General features: G+C 53.2%; 2 protein-coding genes across 3 annotated transcripts in view; one reads left to right on the top strand and one right to left on the bottom strand.

The window, feature by feature from the left end:
- The window catches only part of LOC115899165 (serine/threonine-protein kinase N1-like), a 26,138-nt gene extending 3,290 nt beyond the window's left edge, over positions 1 to 22,848 (top strand). Inside the window, exons 2-19 of the mRNA XM_030936385.1 lie at positions 148 to 198; positions 281 to 601; positions 1,328 to 1,522; positions 7,872 to 7,981; positions 8,074 to 8,217; positions 13,790 to 13,865; positions 13,952 to 14,093; positions 14,184 to 14,277; positions 18,558 to 18,637; positions 18,714 to 18,789; positions 18,873 to 18,964; positions 20,325 to 20,501; positions 20,738 to 20,800; positions 20,899 to 20,975; positions 21,150 to 21,292; positions 21,563 to 21,670; positions 21,759 to 21,839; positions 22,568 to 22,848. Coding sequence (XP_030792245.1) covers positions 148 to 198; positions 281 to 601; positions 1,328 to 1,522; positions 7,872 to 7,981; positions 8,074 to 8,217; positions 13,790 to 13,865; positions 13,952 to 14,093; positions 14,184 to 14,277; positions 18,558 to 18,637; positions 18,714 to 18,789; positions 18,873 to 18,964; positions 20,325 to 20,501; positions 20,738 to 20,800; positions 20,899 to 20,975; positions 21,150 to 21,292; positions 21,563 to 21,670; positions 21,759 to 21,839; positions 22,568 to 22,771 — 2,234 coding nt within the window. The 3' untranslated portion in view covers positions 22,772 to 22,848. The remainder of the gene's footprint in view (positions 1 to 147; positions 199 to 280; positions 602 to 1,327; positions 1,523 to 7,871; positions 7,982 to 8,073; positions 8,218 to 13,789; positions 13,866 to 13,951; positions 14,094 to 14,183; positions 14,278 to 18,557; positions 18,638 to 18,713; positions 18,790 to 18,872; positions 18,965 to 20,324; positions 20,502 to 20,737; positions 20,801 to 20,898; positions 20,976 to 21,149; positions 21,293 to 21,562; positions 21,671 to 21,758; positions 21,840 to 22,567) is intronic.
- A 591-nt stretch (positions 22,849 to 23,439) lies between these two features.
- On the bottom strand, positions 23,440 to 26,377 carry LOC115899072 (prostaglandin E2 receptor EP1 subtype). Of its 2 annotated transcripts, XM_030935383.1 has the most exons (3): positions 26,248 to 26,377; positions 24,371 to 25,329; positions 23,440 to 23,806 (listed from the first exon to the last, which is right to left on the bottom strand). In XM_030935383.1, the coding sequence occupies exons 2-3, from the start codon at positions 25,310 to 25,312 to the stop codon at positions 23,540 to 23,542; spliced, it is 1,209 nt and encodes a 402-aa protein (XP_030791243.1). In that variant the 5' UTR covers positions 25,313 to 25,329; positions 26,248 to 26,377; the 3' UTR covers positions 23,440 to 23,539. The 2 variants fall into 2 exon arrangements, with proteins under 2 accessions (XP_030791243.1, XP_030791244.1); XM_030935384.1 differs by lacking the exon at positions 26,248 to 26,377 and having other exon boundaries at positions 24,371 to 25,431.
- Between the last annotated feature and the right edge of the window lie 401 nt (positions 26,378 to 26,778).

The raw sequence follows: 26,778 nt of genomic DNA, 5'->3' as shown, positions 1-26,778 counted from the left end.
GAGGTGAGGGGCGGAGCTTTCATTAGAGCCGGGGCTTTATCAGGGGGCGGGGCTTCAGCAAGCGGCGGGGATTTCTCCAGGAACTGCACTGGTTTGAGGGGTGGAGCCTTAAAGGGTATGTGACCTTTATATGGGGTGGGGCCTCAGCCGAGGTAGACTGCTGTGAGAAGCGGGGCATCAGCCAGAAACAGTGCCACTGTGAGGGGCGGGGTCTCTGCAGGGGGTGGGGCCTAGTTTTCCCAGGGGTGGGACCAAATTGGTTTGAGGTTTAGCCCTCTAGGGAGGAATTCAGTGCGAGACTCAGTCAGTCTGAGGAAGGGGCACAGGGGCTGCACTTGGGGAGTGGCAAGCCTGGTCCCGTTCCCAGCCCCACACTTCCCACCGCAGGCCCAGGAGAAATTGACAGAATCCAACCAGAAGCTGGGGCTGCTGCGGGAGGCTCTGGAGCGGAGGCTGGGGGAGCTGCCCGCCGACCACCCCAAGGGGCGGCTGCTGCGAGAAGAGCTCGCTGCAGCCTCGTCCGCCGCCTTTAGCGCCCGCCTGGCCGGGCCCTTTCCCGCCACGCACTACAGCACCCTGTGCAAGCCCGCGCCGCTCACAGGTGGGCCTGAGACCTGCCCCACCCCCGCAGCCCTGGCCTCCGACTGCTGTGATTTCCCCATTCCTGTGACCCCCGACTTGGATCTCCACTCTCCCCAACCCTGGACTCCCATCTCACTGTCTCCTCCCCTCTCCAGTAGACAGCCCGTTGCACCCTGGACTTCTCACCCTACTTTACCCTCTGATTCTGAGCTCTTGCCCCCTCCCCACCTCTCAGTTTCTCCATCTCTCTTCACCTGGCCCAGTATTTTTTCCCAGCCCCTGTCCCCCAGCCCCACCTCAGCCTCACAACGCTCAGCCCTGAGCCTCCTATCCCCCTGCTGCAGACCAGCCAGCCCCACCTTCCACAGACCCCTCAGCTATCTACCTCTCCAGACCAACCCCACCGTAGACCCCTAGCCCATCTCAGGCCTCAGGTCGTGCAGCGAGTCCTCCCCTAGAACCCCTAGTCCTACCCTGTTCCTGCTTGCCTTGGCCCGGCCTGCACCCTGAACCTGCCTTCTGCCCCTAAACTTCCGCATCGGAGCCCCTCCCGGAAGGACTGCTTGTCTCATGTTCTATTCCAGCACGGACATCCCGGCGTCAGGCTCCGTGCTCCACCCTGGTTGTCCCTCACTGGCTCCCACTTGTACCATGGCTGCGTCTCGATGTGTCCCCTCCCCACTGTGGTCCCCTCCACTCAGCCTGCCCCAGAAGTGGCCCCCTGCTGAGCTTTCCCCTCCTGCAGGGACCCTGGAGGTACGCGTGGTGGGCTGCAGAGACCTCCCAGAGACCATCCCGTGGAACCCTACGCCCTCAGGGGGTGGACCTGGGACCCCAGACAGCCGCCCCCCATTCCTGAGCCGCCCAGCCCGGGGCCTTTACAGCCGAAGCGGAAGCCTCAGTGGCCGGAGCAGCCTCAAAGGAGAAGCCGAGAACACCAGTGAGTGGGCATCATGGGCCCTGAGAAACGACGAGGTCGCATGGGGGACCCAGAATGCCCCATATTTGTAAACCTTTAAAAAATAGGCCAAGGGTCGGGTGTGGTGGCTCACGCATGTAATCCCAGCACTTTGGGAAGCCAAGGCAGGCGGATCACTTGTGGTCAGGAATTTGAGACTAGCCTGGCCAACATAGTGCAATGCAGTCTCTACTTAAAAATACAACTTAGCTGGGCATGGTGGTGCACACCTGTAATCCCAGCTACTTGTGAGGCTGAGGCAGGAGAATTACTTGAACCCCGGATGTGGAAGTTGCAGTGAGCCATGATCGCGCCATTGCCCTCCAGCCTGGGTGACACAGTGAGACTCTGTCTCAAAAGAAAACAAAACAACAAAAACAAACAAAAAAAACAGGCCAGGTGCAGCAGCTCATGCCTGTAATCCCAGCACTTTGGGAGGCTGAGACAGGAGGATCACTTGAGGCCAGGAGTTTGAGACCAGCCTGGGCAACATTGGAAGACCCTGTCTCTACAAAAAATAAAATGTAAAAATTAGCCAGATGTGGTGGCCCATACCTGTAGTCCTAGCTATTCTAGAGGTGGGAGGATCACTTGAGCCCAGGAGTTCCAGGCTGCAGTGAGCTGTCATTGAGCCATTTCACTCCAGCCTAGATGACAGAGAGACCCTGTCTCTAAATTTAAAAAAAAATTCAAGGTTATTTAGATTTAAAAGAAAAAAAAAAAAGGCCGGGCATGGTGGCTTACGCCTGTAATCCCAGCACTCAGGGAGGCCGAGGCGGGTGGATCATGAGGTCAGAAGTTCAAGGCCAGCCTGGCCAGCATGATGAAACCCCGTCTCTACTAAAAATACAAAAAAATTAACCAGGTGTGGTGGTGGGTGCCTGTAATCCCAGCTACTCAGGAGGCTGAGGCAGAGAATTGCTTGAACCCAGGAGGCGGAGGTTGCAGTGAGCCGAGATCACGCCACCATAATCCAGTCTGTGCAACAGGGCAAGACTCCATCTCAAAAAATAATAATAAATAAATAAAATTTAAAAAAAGGAAAAACTAAACAAGAAACCAATATATCATACTCATTAGGATGGCTATTTTACAAACCCAACAAAACAAACAGAAAATAACAACTGTGTTAGTGAGGATGTGGAGAGAAATCAGAACCTTTGTGCACTGTTGGTGGGAATGTAAAATGATGCAGCCCTATGGAAAATATATTGGCAAGGCCAGGCGTGGTGGCTCACACCTGTCATCCCAGCACTTTGGGAGGCTGAGCGGGGGCAGATTACATGAGGTCAGGAGTTCGAGACCAGCCTGGCCATCCTGGCAAAACCCCTCTACTAAAAATACAAAAATTAGCTGGGCATGGTGGTTTGTGTCTGTAATCCCAGCTACTCAGAAGGCTGAGGCAAGAGAATCGCTTGAACCCAGGAGGCAGAAGTTGCAGCGAGCCGAGATGGAGCCACTGCACTTCAGCCTGGGCGACAGAGCGAGACTGTCTGAAAGAAAGAGAGAGAGAGAGAGAAAGAAAGAAAGAGAAATATTGGCAGTTCCTGAAACGATTAAAAACAGAGTAAGCAGGCCAGGCTCAATGGCTCACGCCTGTAATCCCAGCACTTTGGGAGGTCAAGGTGGGTGGATCACCTGAGGTCAGGAGTTCAAGACCAACCTGGCCATCATGGTGAAACCTCATTTCTACTAAAAATAAAAAGTTACTGGGAGTGGTGGTGGTGTGTGCCTGTAGTCCCAGCTACTCTGGAGGCTGAGACAAGAGAGTTGCTTGAATCCAGGAGGCAGAGGTTGGAGTGAGCAGAGATCATGCTACTGCACTCCAGCCTGGGTGACACAATGAGACTCTGTCTCAAAAAAAAAGAAAAGAAAACAACAACCAAGAATAACCATATGATCCAAAGCTACTTCTGGGCATATCCCCAAAAGAATTAAAAACAGGGCCTCGGACGTTCCATAATGTATACATATTTCAAAACAACATGTTGTACATGATAAATATATAATTTTTATTTGTCAGTTTTAAAAATAGTGATAGAAAAATACTTTAAAAAAAAATGGTCTCAGAGATATTTGTATACCTGTGTTCATAGCAGCGCTATGAAAGCCAAAAATGGAAGCAACCCGGTGTCCACCAGTAGATGAGTGGATAAACAAAACGGGGGCCAGCCGTACAGTGGAACATTACTCAGATTTAAAAAGGAAAGAAATCCCGCCAGGCGCAGTGGCTCCTGCCTGTAATCCCAGCATTTTGGGAGGCGAGGCAGGTGGATCACTTGAGCTCAGGGGTGCGAGACCAGCCTGGGCAACGTGGTGAAACCCCATCTCTATTAAAAATACAAAAATTGGCCGGGCGTGGTGGCTCAAGCCTGTAATCCCAGCACTTTGGGAGGCCGAGACGGGCGGATCACGAGGTCAGGAGATCGTGACCATCCTGGCTAACACGGTGAAACCCTGTCTCTACTAAAAAATACAAAAAAAAAAAAAAAACTAGCTGGGCGAGGTGGCGGGTGCCTGTAGTCCCAGCTACATGGGAGGCTGAGGCAGGAGAATGGCGTAAACCTGGGAGGCGGAGCTTGCAGTGAACTGAGATCCGGCCACTGCACTCCAGCCCGGGCGACAGAGCAAGACTCCGTCTCAAAACAATAAAAATAAAATTAAAATTAAAAAAATACAAAAATTAGCCAGGCGTGGTGGTGCACACCTGTAATCCCAGCTACTAGGGAGGAAAATCGCTTGAGCCCAGGAGGTGGAGGTTGCAGTGAGCCAAGATCATGCTACTGCACTCCAACCTGGGTGACAGAGTGAGACTCTGTCTCAAAAAAAAAAGAAAAAGGAAAGAAATCCTGTCTCATCCTGCAACATGGATGAACCTTGAGGACATTAGTCTAAGTGAAATAAGCCAGTCCCCAAAAGACAAATATTGTATGATTCCAGTTATATGAGGTTCCTAGAGTAGTCAGATTCATAGAGACAGAAAGTAGAATGATGGATGCCGGGGAGTAGAGGGAGGGGGAATGGGGAGTTTATATATTTAATGTGGACAGAGTTTGGGTTTTGTAAGCTGAAAGTTCTGGAGATGGATGGTGGTAATGGTTGCACAGCAATGTGAATATACTTTATGCCACCGAACTGGACACTTAAAAATTATTATGATGGTACATTTTATGTTATATGTATTTTACCATAATTTTGTTTTTTCTTGAGACAGAGTCTTGCTGTGCTGCCCAGACTGGAGCGTAGTGGCATGGTCTCAGCTCACTGCAACCTCTGCCTCCTCAGTTTGAGGATTCTCTTGCCTCAGCCACCCAAGTAGCTGGGATTACAGGCGTGTGCCACCATGCCTGGCTAATTTTCTAAATTTTGTATTTTTAGTGGAGACAGGGTTTCGCCACGTTGGCCATAATTTTTTTTTGAGACGGAGTCTTGCTCAGTCGCCCAGGCTGGAGTGCAGTGGCGCGATCTTGGCTCACTGCAAGCTCCGCCTCCTGGGTTCTTGCCATTCTCCTGCCTCAGCCTCCCGAGTAGCTGGGACTACAGGCGCCCACCACCACACCCGGCTAATTTTTTTTTTTTTGTATTTTTAGTAGAGATGGGGTTTCACCACGTTAGCCAGGATGGTCTCGATCTCCTGACCTCGTGATCCACCTGCCTCGGCCTCCTAAAGTGTTGGGATTACAGGCGTGAGCCACCGCAACTGGCCAGCCATAATTTTTTTAAAAGAAAATTTGATTCCTAATCTCGCAGCTAAAAAAAGGACAAAGAAAGATAATTAATACATATGTACAAAAAAAAAAAAAAAAAGGTAGTGTGGAGAAGAGTAACGGGAGAGAGCAGACACCCATGTTACCACCACCTGCATTAGGAAATAGAATGTGGCAGCCAGGGGCCACAGCTCGTGCCTGGAATCCCAGCCCTTTGGGATTTGCAGGAGGATCACTTGAACCCAGGAGTTCAAGACCAGCCTGGGCAACATAGCAAGACTTTGTCTTTACAATAATAAAAAAATGGGACACATGTCATCAGGCCCTCCTGAGTCTGTGTCACAGAAAAAAGAAAACTAAAGGGAAAAAAAAGCAAAGACAGACCACCAAAAATTAACCAGACGTGGGGCAATGGTGGCTTATGCCTGCGGTCCCAGCTACTTGGGAGGCTGAAGTGGGAGGATCACTTGAATGCAGGAGGTCAAGGCTACAGTGAGCCGTGATTGATGCACCACTGCATTCCAGCCTGGGCAACTGAGTGAGACCCCATCTTAAAAAAAAAAAGGGAAAAGAAATAGAATATTTCCAGCTCTCCAGAAGCTCCCTCCTGTCTCCTCCCCAATTCAGCTTCTTCCTCTGCCATAGAGGTGACCAATTGTCCCGACTTTATCATTCCTTGCTATAATTCGTAGTTGTAGAATTCCATGTTTGCATCTCCAAAAACTTTAATTTTGCCTGGTATTAGAACTTTATATTGATAGGCTCATACAGACTGTATTCTATCACATGGCTTTTTTCATTCAACATTGTTTCGGGGCTAGGCATAGTGGCTCAAGCCTCTAATCCCAGCACTTGGGGAGGCCGAGGTGGAGGGATTGCTTGAGCCAAGGAATTTGAGCCCAGCCTGGGCAACATGATGAAACCCCATCCTACAAAAAAATTCAAAAAAACAAAACCAAACAAACAAACAAAAAAAGCATTGTTTTGGGAGACTCATCCATTTTGTTGTGAGAAGCTATGGTTAATTCATATTTATTCCTGCTTAATAATCCATTATGTTAGACTGAGCCATATTGAATTGCCTTTTTCTGAAACCAAAAAAAAAAATAGTTAAATATCCGCAATTTTGTACTTCAGCTACTAAGAGTGTATCGCAGTTTTAAAATATTTAATTCTCCTGTTAATGGACTGTGGGATTGCCTCTAGTTTGGACGTTATATATACTTTATATAAATGTGTCTACTGATGTATACATGCATGCATTTTGCTAGGGTAATTTCTTAGGAGGGCCTGGGCACGGTGGCTCACGCCTGTAATCCCAGCATGTGAGAGGCCAAGGCCAGTGATCACTTGAGGTCGGGAGTTCAAGACCAGCCTGGCCAACATGGCAAAACCCCATCTCTACTAAAAACACAAAAAATTAGTTGGGCAGCATGGTAGTGTGTGCCCGTAGTCTGAGCTACTTTGGAGGCTGAGGCACGAGAATTGCTTGAACCCAGGAGGTGGAAGTTGCAGTGAGCCGAGATTGTGCCACTGCACTCCTGCCTGGTGACAGAGAGAGACTCTGGCTCAAAAATAAATGAATAAATAAATTCTTAGGAGCATGTTGCTGGGACTTCCATAGAATAAAACTGAATTTGGATCCCTGCCTTACCTCACACCATGGTAAAAAAAATCAACTGGATTAAAGGCTTCAATGTCAAATGCAAAACTTCACAGTTAGAGAAAGGTAATGGAGAGGAGGATTTATTTTAAAAGATAGCAGACAGCCAGGCCTGGTGGCTCATGCCTGTAATCCCAGATACTTGGGAGGCTGAGGCAGGAGAATATCACTTGAGGCCAGGAGTTTGAGACCAGCCTAGTCAACATAACAAGACTCATCTCTACCAAAAAAAAAAAAAAAAAAAGAAGAAAGAAAAAGATAATAGACCTGCCCTTTCTGCCAGCATTTTCTTTCTTTTTTTCTTTTTTTTTTTTGAGATAGAACTTCGCTCTTGTTGCCCAGGTTGGAGTGCAGTGGGCGTGATCTCGGTTCACTGCAACCTCCGCCTCCTGGGTTCAAGTGATTCTCCTGCCTCAGCCTCCTGAGTAACTGGGATTATAGGCATGCACCACCACACCTGGGTAATTTTGTATTTTTAGCAGGACACTGGGTTTCACCATGTTGGTCAGGCTGCTCTCAAACTTCTGACCTCAGGTGATCCACCTGCCTCAGCCTCCCAAAGTGTTGAGATTATAGGCACGAGCCACTGTGCATGGCCATTTTTTCTTTTCTGTTTTCTTTCTCTCTTTCTCTCTCTTTCTTTCGTCTCACTGTGTCACCCAGGCTGGAGTGCCGTAGCATGATCTCGGCTCACTACAACCTCTACCTCCTGGGTTCAAGTGATTATCCTGCCTCAGCCTCCCGAGTAGCTGGCATTACGGGCGTGCGCCACCACACCCAGCTAATTTTTTGTATTTTTAGTAGAGATGGGGGTTTTGCCATGATGGCCAGGCTGGTCTTGAACTCCTGGCCTCAATTGATCTGCCTGCCTCAACTTCGTAAAGTGCCGGGATTACAGGCATGAGCCACCTTGCCTGGCCGCTGCCAGCATTTTCTGACTGGGCCCTCTCCCCCATTTCAGATGAAGTCAGCACTGTGCTTAAGCTGGATAACACAGTGGTGGGGCAGACGTCTTGGAAGCCACGTGGCCCCAGTGCCTGGGACCAGAGCTTCACTCTGGAGCTGGAGAGGGTGAGCTGCGTTGGAGGACAACAGAGCCCAGAGGAGGAGGGGTTTCCATGCCTCTGGCACCCTGAATGATGGCCCTCTTCCTCTCCCTCCAGGCACGGGAACTGGAGTTGGCTGTGTTCTGGCGGGACCAGCGGGGCCTGTGTGCCCTCAAATTCCTGAAGTTGGAGGATTTCTTGGACAATGAGAGGCATGAGGTGCAGCTGGACATGGAACCCCAGGGCTGCCTGGTGGCCGAGGTACAGCCCACCCCTGATCCTGAGAAAATGCTTCTTCTCCCTCACTCCCCCATTCCCAGTTTCCTAGAAGGGGAAAATATATTTAGGTCTGGCTCTTCCAGAAGGGGAAGATACAATTTAGGTCAGGCTCTTCTAGAAGAGTAAAACACATTTTAGATCCAGCTCTTCTAGAAACAGGATATGTTTTAACTCTGCCTTTTCTAGAAGGAGAAGATATGTTTTAGGTCAGCCTCTTCTAGAAGGGGAAGAGATGTTTTAGATCTGCTTTTTTCTAGAAGGGAAAGATGTTTTAGATCAGGCTTTTCTAGAAAGGGAAGATCCGTTTTAGATTTGCCTTTTCTGGAAGGGGAAGGCATGTTTTAGGTAAGGCTTTTCTAAAAGGGGGAGATATGTTTTAGATCTACCTCTTCTAGAAGGGGAAAATACATTTTAAATAGATATCTTGTAGAGGGAAAGGTATGTTTTCAATCAGGCTCTTCTGGAAAGGGAAGATAGGCTTTAGATCTGCCTGTTCTAGGCTGGGTGTGGTGGCTTATGCCTGTAATCCCAGTGCTTTGAAAGGCCGAGGCAGGTGGATCACCTGAGGTCAGGGAGACCAGCCTGGCCAACATGGTGATGAAACCACGTCTCAACTAAAAATACAAAATTAGCTGGGTGTGGTGGCGCATGCCTTTAGTCCCGGCTACTCAGGAGGCTGACAGCAGAATCGCTTGAACCCAGGAGGTGGAGGCTGCAGTGAGCTGAAATCCCACCACTGCACTCCAGCCTGGGCAACAGAGCGAGACTCTATCTCAAAAAAAACAAATAAAATAAAAGATCTGTCTGTTCTAGAAGGAGAAGGTACATTTTAGATCAGGCTCTTTTAGAAGCATAAGATATGTTTTAGATCTGGTTTCTCTTAGTACAGAAAGATAGTTTTAGATCAGGCTCTTTTAGAAGTGGCAGGTATGTTTTAGATCAGTGTATTCTAGAAGGGGAAGATACATTTTAGATCTGTCTCCGAACCTTGATAGAAAAGCACACCTTGGCCGGGCGCGGTGGCTGACACCTGTAATCCCAGCACTTTGGGAGGCCGAGGCGGGTGGATCACTTGAGGCCAGGAGTTCCAGACTAGCCTGGTCAACATGGTGAAACCCCATCTCTATTACAAATACAAAAATTAGCTGGGCATGGTAGTGGGCACCTGTAGTCCCAGCTACTCGGGAGGCTGAGGCAGGAGAATTGCTTGAACCCAGGAGACGGAGGTTGCAGAGAGCTGAGATCATGCCATTGCACCCCAGCCTGGGCAACAAGAGTGAGACTTTGTCTCGAAAAAAAAAAAGAAGAAGAAGAAGAAGAAGAAAAGAACTTCTAATTAGCCACATCAGTGATATAACCTTAGCTGGGATTGGTTTTGTTCTGAGGCAAGATATTAAAAAAAAAAAGAAGAAGAAGCTGATTTCCAAATTTAGAAATGTTTAAAGAAAAAAGGAAATAAATTATAAAATTTCATCCAGCCGGAAAAGTGATACAAAACCTGGCAACATATCGTGGTGATTGCTATCAGAGCCACAGTCAAGAGAAAGCGATTCCTTCCATAGCCGTGTGAGGGTGAAGGTCTGAATTGAGGTGGCCTCCCCTTGGCACTGTTGACATCTGGGGCCACATCGTCCTCTGTGGTGGGGCTGTCCTGTGCACTAGAGGATGTTTAGCAGCACCTCTGCCCACTGCTTACAGGATGTCAGTAGCACCGGCTCCCCCTGAGTTTTGGCAGCCCAGAGGTCTCCACACATTGTTAAGTGCTCCCTGGCTGGGAACCCCTGGTCTGAATGACATTTCTAGCTGAGTTCTCCTAGCATAAGCCAGGCTCTGTAGCGAGTGCTTTGGCGACGTGAACTTTTTAATTCTCACAACCAACTAGCAAAAGAGGGACTGTTATTACTCAAATTTGACAGAGGAGGAAACTAGGGGACAGAGAAGGAAAGTCACTTGACCCCTCATTTAGCCAATTATCCTAAAAACTCTTTTAATCTTCCGCTAACCTATATGTGTACCCCATTTTACATATATACATAATACATTACTTATATATGTATAAACACATATTATCTATTATTTACCCACCTACCTGTCCATCCATCCACTCTGTCTGTCTGTCTATGCGTTCATCCATCTTTTTTCTTTTTTTTTGAGATGGAGTTTCATTCTGTCGCCCAGGCTGGAGTGCGGTGGTGTGATCTCGGCTCACTGCAAGCTCTGCCTCCCGGGTTTACGCCATTCTCCTGCCTCAGCCTCCCAAGTAGCTGGGTCTACAGGCGCCCGCTAACACGCCCAGCTAATTTTTTGTATTTTTAGTGGAGACAGTTTTCACCATGTTAGCCAAGATGGTCTCGATCTCCTGACCTCGTGATCTGCCCGCCTCAGCCTCCCAAAGTGCTGGGATTACAGGCGTTAACCACTGCGCCCGGCCCAGCCATCTTATCAATGCATCCTTTATCCATTGATAGATATACCTATATTATCTATCTGTCTTATCTATGTATCCATCTATATTAGATATCTATATTACCTATTTATCTAATCCATCTATCCATTTATCTATCTCTCTATATATTATCTATCAACCAATCTATTTTTCCATGCATCCGTCTCTATTATCTGTCAGTCATCTTATCCATCACTCTTATATATGCATCATCCATCCATCCATCTCTGTATATTTCTCTCTATGTATATCTACCCATTCCTCTATCTTTATCTATCCCTCTCTATATCTCTCTGTGCCTCTAATTTTTCTCTCTATTGCTAGATCTATCCATCCATCTATCTATATTATCTATCAACTAATCTATCTTTCCATTTACCCATCTGTCTATATTATCTATCCATATTATCTATCCATCTATATTATCTATCTTATCCATCCATCCATTTATCTTATCTATACTTATCCCTCTATCCATCCATCTCTGTATATTCCTCTGTCTCTATTTATATCTACCCATTCCTCTCTCTGTCTCTATCTATCCCCGTCTATATCTATCTGTTCCTCTCTCTGTTTTTCTCTCGATAGCTATATCTATCTATCCATCCATCCATCCATCCTTCTTTCTATCTCTATATATCCCTGCTTCTATCAGCCTCTCTCTCTGACTCTTATCTGTAACTACCCTTCCATCCATGCCCCTCTCTATCTACCTGCATCTATATCTGTCTCTTTCTGTGTCTATTTATCCATCTCTCTATATCCATATCCCCAAGCAGAGGTTCTCCCCTGGTCTGACTATCAAGCACCACTGAAAGAAAGGGACCGGTCTGGGCACGGTGGCTCACGCCTGTAATCCCAGCACTTTGGGAGGCCAAGGCGGGCAGATCACCAGGTCAGGAGTTTGAGACCAGCCTAGTCAACATGGTGAAACCCTGTCTCTACTAAAAATACAAAATTAGCCGGGTGTGGTGGCAGGCGCCTGTAATCCCAGCTATTCAGGAGGCTGAGGCAGGAGAATCGCTTGAACCTGAAGGCGGAGGTTGCAGTGAGCCGATATCATGCCACTGCACTCCAGCCTGGGAAACGAGTGAAACTCTGTCTCGAAAGAAAGAAAGAAAGAGAGAGAGAGAGAGAGGAGAGAGAGAGAGAGGAGAGGAGAGAGAGAGAGAAAGGGGCGTGGAGAAAGGTTGACTCAGATGGCAGAGCTTTAAAATTGTTCTGCTATTCACAACACAGCCCAAACCAAATGGAAAGTGATGGTGGGTGACCTGGGGGACACATTCTAAAGCGTTTCTCCTCGCCTTCAAGGTCTCTCTGTGGCATTCTATTTTGTTCTTATGCCTCTACAGAAGCACCATTCCATAGAACTTTCTGCAGCTCTGGCTGAGCGCTGTGGCTCACGCCTGTAATCCCAGCACTTTGGGAGGCTGAGGCTGATGGGTCATTTGAGGTCAGGAGTTTGAGACCAGCCTGGCCAACATGGTGAAACCCCGTCTTTACCAAAAATACAAAAATTAGGCTGGGTGTGGTGGTTCACGCCTGTCATCCTAGCACTTTGGGAGGGCCAGGCAGGCAGATCACCTGAGGTCAGGAGTTCAAGACCAACCTGGCCAACATGGAGAAACCCAGTCTCTACTAAAAATACAAAAATTAGCTGGGCGTGGTGGCACATGCCTGTAATCCCAGTTACTTGGGAGGCTGAGGCAGGAGAATCGCTTGAATCGGGGAGGTGGAGGTTGCAGTGAGCCAAGATCGCACCACTGCACTCCAACCTGAGCAACAGAGTGAGACTCTGTCTCAAAAAAAAAAAAAAAAAAAAAAAAAAAAAAAAAGCTGGGCATGGTGGTGGGCGCCTATAATCCCAGCTACTCGGGAGACTGAGGCAGGAGAATCGCTAGTGTCTGGGAGGTGGAGGTTGTGGTGAGCCCAGATTGCGCCACTGCACTCCAGCCTGGGCAACAGAGTCTCAAAAAAAAAAAAAAAGGGGAACTTTCTGCAGCTCTATTGTTGATGTACCCACAGTAGCTGAGTTCTGTTGTAGATGGAAATGTTCTCTATCTGAAATGCAACCCGCGCGACCAGGGAACCAAAGTTTTAATTTCACTGACATTTTCACTAATTTAAATTTAAATCGCCACATGTGAAATCGTACCAGACACTGCAGTTCTGTGACTTCGGCATCTTCTAGAAATTGTGTTGGAGTTGGGAGAATTAAACTTGACGGGTGACTTCCGTGGATGGGTGGGCATCAGCGTTGCCTGGGGACTTGTTGAAATATTGAGTGCTTTAAGGCTGGGCGCAGTGGCTCACACCTGTAATCCCAGCACTTTGGGAGGCCACAGTGGGCAGATCACTTGAGCCCAGGAGTTTAGGACCAGCCTGGCCAACATGATGAAACTCCATCTCTACAAATACAACTATTTGCCTGGCATGGGGGTGCGCGCCTGTAGTCCCAGCTACTCAGGAGGCTGAGGTGGGAGGATCGCTTGAGCCTGGGAGGTGGAGGCTGCAGTGAGCTGAGATTGCACTACTACACTCCAGCCTGGGCAATGGAGCAAGACCCTGTCTAAAAAAATATATATCTCTATCTATCTATCTATCTATATATATATAACACACACACACATACACACACACACACACAGAGAGAGAGAGAGAGAGAGAGAAAGAGCGCTTCCTCCACTCTGTGTTTCTGGCTCAGTAGGTCAAAGGAGGGGCCTGGAAACCTGCGTTTCTAGCAAGTTCCCAGGTGTTGCTGCTACTGCAGGTCTGGGGTCTGGGAGCACATGTGGGGAATCGGGGTGTGGGATGGTGTGGCGTCCGTTTGTGGTCGCTGTCTGTCAGTCTTGTTGGATCAGATGCTCTCCCCACCTCTAGAAGGGGACCCGGTTGTCTGCTTCTTGCTTTTCCAGGATGTCCCTTCAGGAGGGGAGCCGTGGGTGGCACTGATGGCCTCTTCATTGTCACCTGGTACTCGGGTTGAATCTGATGCCACATGACCAGAACCCCACTGGGGCGTGCACACCTGTGCTCCTAGGGGCTTTCTTACCAAGCTGTCTGCCTGCAGGTGGGCAGGGGTCCTCACCTTTTGGTCCCTTCCCCCAGGTCACCTTCCGCAACCCTGTCATTGAGAGGATTCCTCGGCTCCGACGGCAGAAGAAAATTTTCTCCAAGCAGCAAGGTGAGAGGGTGCTCCAGGCCTCCTAGGGGAGAGGCCAGGGGTCCTGGGAGTGTCATGGAGGGTGATGCCTGCCCCCGTCCCCCCAGGGAAGGCGTTCCAGCGTGCTAGGCAGATGAACATCGACGTCGCCACGTGGGTGCGGCTGCTCCGGAGGCTCATCCCCAATGCCACGGGCACAGGCACCTTCAGCCCTGGGGCTTCTCTGGGATCCGAGGCCCGGACCACGGGGTAAGGAAGGAGGGCCCCGGGGTCCCGGCTGCCCCTTGAAGGCTGCGAGGGTCCTGGGTCCCAGACACACCCTCCTCTCGTCTGCTGCAGTGACATATCGGTGGAGAAGCTGAACCTCGGCACTGACTCGGACAGCTCACCTCAGAAGAGCTCACGGGATCCTCCTTCCAGTCCATCGAGCCTGGTGAGGGTCCCCCCTTCTCCCCCCTAGGCCTGGCCTGGGCAGCATCAGGGGTCCTGCTCCAGGCTCAGAGACCACTAGGAACTTCCCTGGAGCCACGCAGCATGTCTGTGGCAGAACCAGGGCCCAGATCTCTATGCTGGTTAAAACCTGTGCCCAGATCTCTATCCTGGTTAACAAATGGCTCATGCCTATAATCCCAGCACTTCTGGGAGGCTGACACGGGAGGATTGCTGGAGCCCAGGAGTTTGAGACCGGCCTGAGCAACACAGTGAGCCACGGTGAGCCATGATCCTGCCACTGCACTGCAGCCTGGGCAACATAGGGAAATCTTATCTCAAAAAATAAAACAGGCCAGGCGCAGTGGCTCACACCTGTAATCCCAGCACTTTGAGAGGCTGAGGCCAGGAGTTCAAGACCAGCCTGGCCAACACAATGAAACCCCGTCTCTACTAAAAATACAAGAATTAGCCGGGTGCGGTGGTGGGCACCTGTAATCCCAGCTACCCAGTCAACTGGGGCAGTTGAACCTGAGAGGCAGAGGTTGCAGTGAGCCAAGATCATGCCAACTGCGCTCCAACTTGGGCGACAGAGCAAGACTCCGTCTCAAAAAATAAAAATAAGAAAACTGTGAGCTCGGGGGCTGGACTGCCTGGGTTCCCATCCCTGCCCTGCCACCTCTTGGCTCTGCGCTTCACCTCTGTGTGCCTCAGTGTACCGCTTTGCAAAACGAGCATATTTAAAACCCATGTCGATGATAGAGTGATTGAGAGAGTGCTGTGCTCTAGGCAGAGGTTACCGCAAGCTGGGAGCCACAAGGGGACCTGCCGGGTGATGGAAATGTTCCTCGTCTTGATCTAGGTCAGAGGTCAGCATGCATTTTCCGGAAAGGGCCAGAGAGTCAATATTTTTGGCTTTGTGGGCTAGACAGTCCCTGTCTGCTTTGTAGTTTGAAAGCAGCCACAGACGATTTGTACACCATAAGCGTGTCTCTATTCCAGTAAAACCTTATCGGTAGTTCACACGGAAGTTTGAACGTCGTAGAACTTTCATGGGCAATGAAATATTATTCCTCTTTTTGTTTTTTTTCCCCCAACAATTTAAAAATGTAAAAATCACTTCACCTGTGGTCCCAGCTACTTGGGAGGCCGAGGCAGGAGGATGACTTGAGTCCAGGAGTTGGAGTCCAGCCTGAACAACATGGTGAAACTCCATCTTTTTTTTTTTTTTTTCTTTTGAGATGGAGTCTCACTCTGTTGCCCAGGCTGGAGTGCAGTAGTGTGATCTGGGCTCACTGCAGCCTCCACCTCCTGGGTTCAAGGAATTCTCCTGCCTCAGCCACCCGAGTAGCTGGGACTACAAGTGTGCGCCACCACACCCGGCTAATTTTTGTATTTTTAATAGAGATGGGGTTTCACTTTGTTGACCAGGCTAGTCTTGAACTCCTGACCTCAGGTGATCTGCCCGCCTCAGCCTCCCAAAGTGCTGGGATTACAGGTGTGAGCCACTGCTTCCAGCCACTGCATCTCTTTAAAAAAAAAAAAAAAAGGCTGGGCGCAGTGGCTCAAGCCTGTAATCCCAGCACTTTGGGAGGCCGAGACGGGCGGATCACGAGGTCAGGAGATCGAGACCATCCTGGCGAACACGGTAAAACCCCGTCTCTACTAAAAAAATACAAAAAATCAGCCGGGCGAGGTGGCGGGTGCCTGTAGTCCCAGCTACTCGGGAGGCTGAGGCAGGAGAATGGCGTAAACCTGGGAGGCGGAGCTTGCAGTGAGCTGAAATCTGGCCACTGCACTCCAGCCTGGGCGGCAGAGCCAGACTCCATCTCAAAAAAAAAAAAAAAAAATTAGTGAAAGCCTTTCCTAGCTCTTACAAACTTTATAAAAACAGTTTAGCCCACCAGCCAACATTTGCCAACTCCTAGACTGACAGATGGTTTCTTGGGTGGATGCGTATGTAACCTGTTCCACTTGCCCACCTCACTGAATGCATTTTATTTATTTATTTATTTATTTATTTATTTATTTATTTATTTATTTTGAGACAGAGTCTCACTCTGTTTCATTGGAATGCAGTGGCACGATCTCAGCTCACTCCAATCTCCGCTCGCTCCAATCTCTGCCTCCCGGATTCAAAGGATGCCCATGCCTCAGCCTCCCGAATAGCTGGGACTACAGGCCTGTGCCAGCATGCCTGACTAATTTTTGTTTTTAGTAGAGATGGGGTTTCACCATGTCGGCCAGGCTGGTCTTGAACTCCTGACCTCAGGTGATCTCCCTGTCTCGGCCTCCTAAAGTGCTGGGATTACAGGTATGAGCCACTACACCCAGCCTGAATGCATTTTATCTTTTATCTTTTCTTTTTTTTTTTTTTGAGACGGGGTCTTGCTCTGCCACCCAGGCTGGAGTGCAGTTGTGCAGTCATGCCTCGCTGCAGCCTCAACCTCCTGAGCTCAGGTGATCCTCCCACTTCAGCCTCCCAAGTAGCTAGGACTACAGGCATGTACCACCACACCTGGCTAATTTTTTATATATCTAATTTTTTAGAAAGTAGAAGTAATAGGCTGGGCGTGGTAGCTCATGCCTATAATCCCAGCACTTTGGGAGGCCGAGATCAGGATCATGAGGTCAGGAGATCGAGACCATCCTGGCTAACATGGTGAAACCTCGTCTCTAATAAAAATACCAAAAATTAGCTGGACGTGGTGGCAGACACCTATAGCTCCAGCTACTCGGGAGGCTGAGGCAGGAGAATGGCGTGAACCCGGGAGGCGGAGCTTGCAGTGAGCCGAGATCGCGCCACTGCACTCCAGCCTAGGCGACAGAGGGAGACTCCGTCTCAAAAAAAAAAGAAAAGAAAGTAGAAGTAATAATAATAAATGCTTCATGGCATTCCATTAAATGACATACCTCATTAAAGTAGATGAGTGTGGCCGAAAATCCAAAAGGTTGATGACAGAATGCTGGGGAGGATATGGGGAAATGGGAACTCGGTGGAGGCGTGGGAATCGGTTCCTCTCCTCAGGCAGGCAGTGCATATAGTGCAGGCTATAGCTGGCTGAGCTAAACATGTACATTGGCAGCCCAGCACGGTGGCTCACGCCTGTAATCCCAGCACTTTGGGAGTCCAGGGTGGGCGGATCACGAGGTCAGGGGTTCGAGACCAGCCTGGCCAACAAGGTGAAACCCTGTCTCTACTAAAAATACAAAAATTAGTTGGGCGTGGTGGCAGGCGCCTGTAGTCCCAGCTACTTGGGAGGCTAAGGCAGGAGAGTTGCTTGAACCCAGGAGGCAGAGGTTGCAGTGAGCCGAGATCATGCCACTGTACCCCAACCTGGGCAACAGAGCGAGACTCCGCCTCAAAAAAAAAAAAAAAAAAAAAAAAAAAAGGACATTGTCGAGCCAGGCATGATGGCTTGCACTTGTAGTCCCAGCTACTCAGGAAGCTGAACAAAGAGGATTGCTTGAGGCCAGAAGTTTGGGACCAGCCTGGGCAACAGAACAAGACCCCATCTCTACAAAAATTAGGCCAGGCGTGGTGGCTGACGTTTGTAATCCCAGCACTTTGGGAGGCTGAGGTGGGTAGATCACCTGAGGTCGGGAGTTCGAGACCACCCTGACCAACATGGAGAAACCCCATCTCGACTAAAAATATAAAAAATTAGCCTAGCTTGGTGGTGCATGCCTGTAATCTCAGCTATTTGGGAGACTGAGGTAGGAGAATCACTTGAACCCGGGAGGTGGAGGTTGCAGTGAACGGAGATCGTGCCATTGTACTCCAGCCTGGGTAACAAGAATGAAACTCAGTCTCAAAAAAAAATTAGCTGGGCGTGGTGGTGCAAGCCTTTAGTCCCAGCTACTCAGGAGGTGGAGGTAGAGTTGAAGGCTACACTAAGCTATGACTGTGCCACTGCACTCCATCCTGGGCGACAGAGCAAGACTCTGTCTCTAAAAAAAAAAGAGAGAGAGAAAATTCGGGCTGGGTGTGGTGGCTCACTTCTGTAATCCCAGCAGTTTGGGAGGCCGTGGCGAGTGGATCACCTGAGGTCAAGAGTTCCAGACCAACCTGGCCAACATGGTGAAACCCCATCTCTATTAAAAGTACAAAAATTAGCCAGGCGTGGTGGTGCAGGTGTGTGGCTGGAGGAGAGTGAGTGAGGGGCTGCGTGGGAGGAGAGGTGAGGACAGAGAGGTGGGGGGCAGATCTTGCAGGGCCGCAGAGGCTGTTGTGGTTATAAGGGCATCTCTGACTCCCCTACTCTGGCCTCCTCTCCGCCACAGAGCTCCCCGATCCAGGAATCCTCCATCACTCCCAAGCTGCCTTCGGAGACCCAGGAGACCCCAGGCCCCGCCCTGTGCAGGTGACACCACTCCCCGGCCCCCTGCCCACCACCCCTGCCTGCTGTCCTTGTTCTCACCAGTGGCCTCTCTCCACAGCCCTCTGAGGAAGTCACCTCTGACCCTTGAGGATTTCAAGTTCCTGGCGGTGCTGGGCCGGGGTCACTTTGGGAAGGTGAGGTGGAGGGCAGGGAATTGGGAGACCCCTGCAGGTCCCTGGCTGGCCGCTAAAACCACCCCTGCCCACTGTGGTTCCAGGTGCTGCTCTCCGAATTCCGGCCCAGTGGGGAGCTGTTTGCCATCAAGGCTCTGAAGAAAGGGGACATTGTGGCCCGAGACGAGGTGGAGAGGTGGGGACCTGCCGTGGTCTTCTGGGGACCTCTGTCTTCTCTTTTGGGAAATGACAGAGCAATTCTCTCCTTGGAGCTGCAGGGAGAGTGACTCATAGTAGTCACTAATGCCAGGCACGGTGGCTCTCGCCTGTAATCCCAGCACTCTGGGAGGCTGAGGCAGGTGGATCACTTGGGCTCAGAATTTCAAGACGAGGCTGGGCAACATGGTGACACCTCCATCTTTACAAAACATATAAAATAATTAGCTGAGTGTGGTGGTACATGCTTGTAGCCCCAGCTACTCATGAGGCTGAGATAGGAGGATCACCTGAGCCCAGTAGGTCAAGGTTGCAGTGAGCTGAGATCACACCACTGCACTCCAGCCTGGACAACAGAGTGAGACCTGTCTCAAAACAAAAAGTTACTAATACCTGCTAGCCTAATACCAAGATAATAATAGCTCTTATAAAAGTTATTCATTTGTTCCTCCATGTTGCCCTATAAGGTAAATACTGATGGCACAGAGAGGTTGAGCAATTTACCCAAGGTCACACAGCCAGTAAGCAGCAGGTCCAGGATTCAAAGCTAGAGACTCAGGTTCTGAAGCCTGTGCCCTTCGTGGTGCAAACACTGCCTCTGCTTTGGGGTCAGCATCCTGGGTTCAAATCTCACGTGTGCAGCATGGGCTTGGAGATCCTGGGGAGGTCAGTTCTCCCTTCAGAACCTCAGCCTTTTTGTCAGGCACTGTGGCTTACGCCTGTAATCCCAGCACTTTGGGAGGCCGAGGTGCATGGATCACCTGAGGTCAGGACATCGAGACCAGTATGGCCAACATGGTGAAACCCCGTCTGTACTAAAAATACAAAAATCAGCCCGGCGTGGTAGTGGGCATCTGTAGTCCCACCTACTTGGGAGGGCTGAGGCAGGAGAATCACTTGAACCCAGGAGGCAGAGGTTGCAGTGAGCCAAGATCATGCCACTGCACTCTAGCTTGACTGTCTCAAAAAAAAAAAAAAAGAACCCCTCTTGATGTGGAGAAGCGGAGTGCTGCTGCCTTCCACATACGGTTGTCAGGTGCTGTCTACACAGTGCCTAACCCCTCTAAACATTCGGTACAGGCACTGAGATTGTCCTTGGTCTTCCCAGCATTCTTTTGATAATCAGGAACCCAACTCAGAAAGGCCGAAACAAGTAAAGAAATTTATTGGTCTGCATTAGAAAAGTCCAGGAGTGTGCTGCCTTCAGGCATGGCTGTATCCAGGTGCTGAGATGACATTTCTCAGTTCTGCTTCCCTCTGTATGGGCTTTGCTTGCCGTCTGGGAGTCGGGGATAAGCGGCGGCCATGGTCTCTGACTTCTGTCCCTCACCCCTCCCCAGCCTGATGTGTGAGAAGCGGATCTTGGCGGCAGTGACCAGTGCGGGACACCCCTTCCTGGTGAACCTCTTTGGCTGTTTCCAGACACCGGAGCACGTGTGCTTCGTGATGGAGTACTCGGCCGGTGGGGACCTGATGCTTCACATCCACAGCGACGTGTTCTCTGAGCCCCGTGCCGTGTGAGCCTGGCCCCCCAGCCCGGGCCCCGCCTCCCTCCACAGCGTCTGACATTTCAGTCCCCCCGAGAGGCTGGCAGCCTGCTTCTCACCCCTCCACCCTCAGGCCTTGCTTCCCCCAGCCTCCTAGAGCTTTGGGGAGACTGGGGGGCGTTTGAGGATGTGGGAGCCGGGCTTATGTGACCCTCCCTGCTTGCAGGGTGGCCCCACCCCTCTCAGCAGCCTCTCTCTCTCTGCAGCTTTTATTCCGCCTGCGTGGTGCTGGGCCTACAGTTTCTTCATGAACACAAGATTGTCTACAGGTGTGTGTGTGTGCGCGCATGCGTGTGCACACTGCCCATTGTGGGGACAAGGCCCAGACCCCCGCTCATCCCTCTTTCCACCCCACAACCCCCAACAGGGACCTGAAGTTGGACAATTTGCTTCTGGACACCGAGGGCTACGTCAAGATCACAGACTTTGGCCTCTGCAAGGAGGGTGAGGGACTGGCCTCGGGATTAGACAAAGGAGGGGGAAGGAATGGGGTCCCTAACCCTACTTGGGGTGCCCCCCACCCTGACCCTGGGACAGGGCTGGCTGTGTGGACAACCCCACATTGGGCTGAGTGACTCCTCTGGCCCCCATAACCTCACATGGCTTTGCTGTCCCCAGGGATGGGCTATGGGGACCGGACCAGTACATTTTGTGGGACCCCGGAGTTCCTGGCCCCTGAGGTGCTGACGGACACTTCATACACGCGGGCTGTGGACTGGTGGGGGCTAGGTGTGCTGCTGTACGAAATGCTGGTTGGCGAGGTGAGACCCCACCCCTGTGTGTCTCGGATCTCACTGGAAACTGCGTGTGCCCTAGGGTGGGATCCAAGTCTGCCTCCACCAAGTGCTGTGTGATTGAGGGCTGCTGGCTCTGCCTCCCTGGCCTCAGTTTCCGCCTCTATTAAATGGGACATTTCCCTGCCCGAGTTAGCCAGCACCCAAGAGCTGCAGCAGAGTGTAAGGCTGAGGCCGGGCTGGGTTTGGAGCAGCCAGAGGAGAGGCCTCATTCACCCCGGGCCTCCCTCTCCCCAGTCCCCATTCCCAGGGGATGACGAGGAGGAGGTCTTCGATAGCATCGTCAACGATGAGGTTCGCTACCCCCGCTTCCTGTCCGCCGAAGCCATCGGCATCATGAGAAGGGTGAGGACCCCCGATGTGGGGCAGGTCTGGGGAGGGGCACTGGGGCCCAGAAGGGGACAGATCCTGACACAGTGCTCCTTCCTCCAAGCTGCTGCGGAGGAACCCAGAGCGGAGGCTGGGATCTAGCGAGAGAGATGCAGAAGATGTGAAGAAACAGCCTTTCTTCAGGGTGAGGTTCCCCAAAAGGACCTCAGTGACCCCGGCCCTCCCCCGGGGCCGATTCATCACCCCACACCCGATGTCCCCCAGGCCTAGCCGCTTTGCCTCAAAGGCCTCATTGCACCTCCAGGGCAACATCACCTCCTTTGACACCCCGATTTCCCTCCTCCACTTTTGTTCCCCCCAGGGACCCTCCTAATCCCACATCTCCACTTTCCGCCGCCTCTTTTTTTGTTTTTTTGTTTTTTGTTTTTTGAGCCAGGGTCTCACTGTGTTGCCCAGGCTGGAATGCGGTGGCTCAATCTTGGCCCACTGTAACCTCCGCCTTCCAGATTCATGCGATTCTCCTGCCTCAGCCTTCTGAGTAGCTGGGATTACAGGCACACACCACTCCACCACAGCTGGCTAATTTTTGTATTTTTAGTAGAGATGGAATTTTGCCACTTTGGCCAGGCTGGTCTTGAACTCCTGGCCTCAAGTGATCCTCCCACCTCAGCCTCCCAAAGTTCTGGGATTACAGATGTGAGCTACCACGCCTGGCCTCCACTGTTTCCTAATCCCGCTTCTCCCCTAGGCTATCGCAGGTGATCCCTCCTGAGCCCCAGTCCCCCCACCCCACTTTTCCCTATATGATGACTCCTCTCCGTGGTCCCCAAGCCCTAGGACTGGTCCCCACTGCAGCACGCCCCCTCCTCAGCCTCCCAGGCTGACCCTCCCCTCGGCTTCCCTCCCCTGCAGACTCTGGGCTGGGAAGCCCTGTTGGCCCGGCGCCTGCCGCCGCCTTTTGTGCCCACGCTGTCTGGCCGCACCGACGTCAGCAACTTTGACGAGGAGTTCACCGGGGAGGCCCCCACGCTGAGCCCGCCCCGTGACGCGCGTCCCCTCACAGCCGCGGAGCAGGCGGCCTTCCTGGACTTCGACTTCGTGGCGGGGGGCTGCTAGCCCCCTCCCCTGCCCCTACCCCTGCCCGAGAGCTCTTAGTTTTTAAAAAGGCCTTTGGGATTTGCCTGATCCATGCATCTTCCGTGTCTTCTTGTGTGCAGTCATTGGCGGTGGGGGTGTGCTTGGAGGTGTGGACGTTTGGGGGGCAGGTGGCTGGCTGGTTGGTCGTGGGAGTCTCGAGTGATGGGGGTGTCATTTGAAGAGGATCAAGGGGCAGCGTGGACTCGGAGCTGTTCTTATGGTGGGGAGCGTAGGTAAGCTGAGATGGGAGGGGGTCGGGATTGTGTTGGGAGACTCCCAGGGGCATGGGGCAAAATGGTTTGGGGACAGGGTTTTCGGGCTGTATTGGAAGAACTCAAAGCCACAGTGAGCAGAATGGTTTCGGAATTCCGTTAGGGCGGTGGCAAGGTCAGGAAACGCCCCCCACACCCTCTCGCTCTGCTCCCAGCGGAGCCCCAGCCCCCGCGCCCGCACGGTGCGCTTGCTCCTGCGGCTCCGGCGCCCACGGTCCGGCACCCTCGAGCCTCCTAGAACCGCGCCCCGGTATCTCCACGCCATCTGGTAGGCCCCGGAACTGCACCCACCCTGGAAGCGCACTTGGCGCCTCTGCTGCCCCTAGCGCGGACCCAGTGGGTGCCGAAGCCCCGACGGGACTCACCGCTCTGTCTGGGCTCGCTGAATGGCTTTTCATTCCTCAAAGGCTCTGCGCCGCGCACCTGGGCCCGGCCCCAGGGTGGGCTGACTTCGTCGTTGGGCCTCCGGTTGTGCTTAGAAGTGGCTGAGGCCGCTGTGCCGGGAGCTGCGCAGCGAGCTGGCCTCCCAGGCGCTCGGGGTTAGGCCCAGCCCCGCGGGGCCGCCCTTGGCCCTGGCCCTCGGGGGCAGGAAGCGAAGCAGTTGGCGCAGCACGGCCTGGCGCAGCAGGATGTACACCCAAGGGTCCAGGATCTGGTTCCAGGAGGCAAGGCGCACGGCCAGGAACAGTGGCCGCTGCAGAGAGGTAGAACTCCAGCCCCCGACGGCCAGCGCCACCAACACCTGTGGGGGAAGCAGGTGTGAGCCGTTTGGCGGGCGCGGGCGCGGGCGCAGAGGGGCGCAGGGATGGTGGGGGCGTGGCTGGAAGGTAAAAGCCTGGGAGGAGGGGCGAGCCGTCGCAGGCAAGGTAAATGGGGATCCAGGTGGGAAGAGGATGCGGAAAAAAAGGAGGGAGGCAAAGAAACAAACACCTTCAGTGGGTGGGGGGTCCGGCCGGAGAGGAGTCTCAGGTATCCCGGAAAGAGGACAAAGGAGGGGGTTGGGTGAAAGGACTAGGGAATGAAGCGCGGGGGCTTATAACGGTGGGGCAGGAGAGGAGGCTTGTGTGGGTCATGGTGCGCTACAAAGACCCCAAAAAGGAAGAAGAGAAGGGGGCTAGGAGGAAGGATGGGAGGTCAGATGGAGAAGGCCATGCTGGCTTTCGGGGCAGGTGGGATGGGGCCTCCAGGGGCCGGGGCCTTGGTTGGGTCCTGGACGGAGGCCCAAGGTGTTCTGGGAGGACGAAGGGCAGAGGGTGTTGAGAGGGAGCGGGAGGAGCGTGGCTCGAGGGGCCGGTGCGCCCCTCACCAGCATTGGACTCCAGCAGATGCACGACACCACCATGATACCGACAAGCTGGCCCAGCATCTCCACGTCGTGGGTGCGAGCTCTGCGTGCCGAGCCGCGGCTCTGGGAGCCGCCAAAGGCTGTGGAGGCTGAAGCGATGGACGAGGCGGACGAGGCGGAGGCCGAGCGGGGTCCGCGCGCCCCCCAGCGACGCCTGCTGTCGGGGCCCGAGGCCGGGGGAGGCCCTCGGGAGCGGCGTCGCCAGCGGGCGCGTAGCAGGGCCAGGCCGCTAAGCGTGTTGCACACCAGCGCGGCGAGGAGAGCGACCAGGCCGAGGCCGGCGAAGAGGCCGGCGAGCAGTGCCTGGCGCCAGCCGCCCGAGGGACCCAGGCCGATGAAGCACCACGTGCCCGGGTACTGCAGCTCGTAGCGGCCCACGCGCGCCAGCGGTAGCAGCGCCACGGCTAAAGCCACCGCAGCTACCGCGGCCAGCGCCAGGCGCGCGCGGGAGACCGAGACCCGCGCGGTGTGGAGCAGCGGCCGCGTGACGCCCACGCAGCGCTCCACCGCCATGCCGCAGCCCAGCAGCAGCGGGCACAGGCCAAAGAAGACCATGCAGCCGCCCAGGAAGTGGCAGGCCCCACCGGCCGGAGCGCGCCCCGCAGTGTACAGGCGCAGCACTAGCGCGCCCGGGATCACGTGGCCTGCCAGGTCGGTGGCCAGCAGGCTGGCCACGAACAGCAGGAAGGTGGCCGCGGAGCGGCGGCGTCGGAGGCGGCCCGCGGCCTGCGCCAGCAGCGCCAGCGCCAGCAGGTTGGACACGGCGCCCAGCGTCATGGAGAAGATGGGCAGCGCCGGCGAAGCGCCCGACGGCGGCACGGCCGACGCGTTGGGGACCCACGGCGCCGCGCATGTAGTCGCCTCGCCCGCCAGGCTCAGGTTGAGGGGCCCGCAAGGGCTCATGTCAGGCGCCAGGAGTGCTGGGTAGAGGAGAAGAGGGCAGAGTGAGGCTGGCTGGGCCCGGACGGGGACCAGCCCACGGTGCCATCTCAGAACATCAGGCCCATTTGACTCCCTGGCGTTCTCAGGCAGCCCCTCTGCCCATGGCAACTCCAAATGACCTGGCCACTCCATTTGGAAACCCTCCTCCCTCTCTTTTGCCTCTCACCGCCCCATCTCCTGCTCCAGGACCTCCCTCTGTCCCCACTGGCCTCTTCTCTGTCCCTCATGGTTTCCTGCAAGATTCCCCCCAGCCCTGCCCTCAGGCATCTCTGCCAGTGCCTCTGGGCCTCACAGATCCCCCTCTAACCCCCACCTTCCATTTTTACACCGTAGCAAATTCCTGGGGCCTGTGGCTCCATCTGATAGCTCTCACATTCCTGCCCGTGGCTCTACCTGACTTGCCCCATGTCAGCTTTACTCCAGTCCCATCCTCGAGATACCCCAGCCCCATCTCTACCACCATGGGCACATCTCTCCCCACGGCCATGTCCCTGTCCCCCATGGACCCATCTCCGACCCCACATGGCACAGCTACATCTGTGCCATGGACCCATCTCTACCCCTGCCCCATGGACCTGCCTCTGATCCACTGCGGTCTCTCGCCAGGCCCCACCGCGATCACCTCTGCCTCACCCTGGCTGCCCACGGTTCCACTCCATGTCCCTGCCCCCAGAGGCCTGACCATCCACTCTTTGATATCCTGGTGGTGAGGGCGGAAAGGGTGGAACCGTCCACCAGGCCAGATGGGAAGGGAGGATGGACAGACGATAAGATAGGGACACAGAGATCGGGGGGAAGAGCCCAGGGACACAGGATGGACAGACAGGTGGCCATGGCCCCACCCCTTCATGCCCTCCTCCTCCCCAGCCAGGGACCCTCATGTGCAACCCGCTTACCCAGCACTGCCTGGGATGCGGGGTCCCCATCACCGGCCGCTCAGCCCTGCTGCCCACTGCGCCCTGGCTCTCCGGCAGGCCGCTTCCTCCCTCCCTCTTCCTGGGGCGGCTCCTCGGCTCCTCCCGCCGCCCTTGCTGGCCTCCAGGGGCCGCTCCACCCCGCGCACGCCCGCTTGGGGCCTGGAGTGGCAGAGACCCCCCTCTCTGCTCCTGGCAATGGATGGGGGCTACTCTGGGCCCCAGCGGCTCCCTCCATGAGGAGGGAGGCTCCCTGGAGTCGTTCTGGCCCCCTGTGACCCCCTCCTCCCAGGAGGGCGGGAGTAGCCCCCTTTCCCCGGGCCTCTTGCCTCATTAATAAAGTGGATAAAATCTAAACACTGGAAAATGTGAGTGTCGTCTGGGGCAGGCTGGGGCGGCTGCAGGGGGTGCCACTGCCCCCTCCCTGGAGCTTTGGGACTAGGGGGGCTAATTCCAATTCTGTGGGGGCATCAATGCCCCCCTGCCCTGCTAAAGCCTTCATGGACATTGGGG

Source organism: Rhinopithecus roxellana, chromosome 8 (genome assembly GCF_007565055.1).
Source record: "Rhinopithecus roxellana isolate Shanxi Qingling chromosome 8, ASM756505v1, whole genome shotgun sequence".
Classification (NCBI taxonomy): Eukaryota; Metazoa; Chordata; class Mammalia; order Primates; family Cercopithecidae; genus Rhinopithecus; species Rhinopithecus roxellana.
This window is presented reverse-complemented; position numbering and strand designations above follow the sequence as displayed.

What these genes read in the sequence shown, in the direction of transcription:
- LOC115899072 (XM_030935383.1), bottom strand. Translation starts at nt 25,312, where the DNA reads ATGAGCCCTTGCGGGCCCCTCAACCTGAGCCTGGCGGGCGAGGCGACT. An exon ending in TCTGCTGGAGTCCAATGCTG is followed by an intron (nt 23,807 to 24,370) that starts GTGAGGGGCGCA and finishes CTTCCCCCACAG; the next exon opens with GTGTTGGTGGCGCTGGCCGT.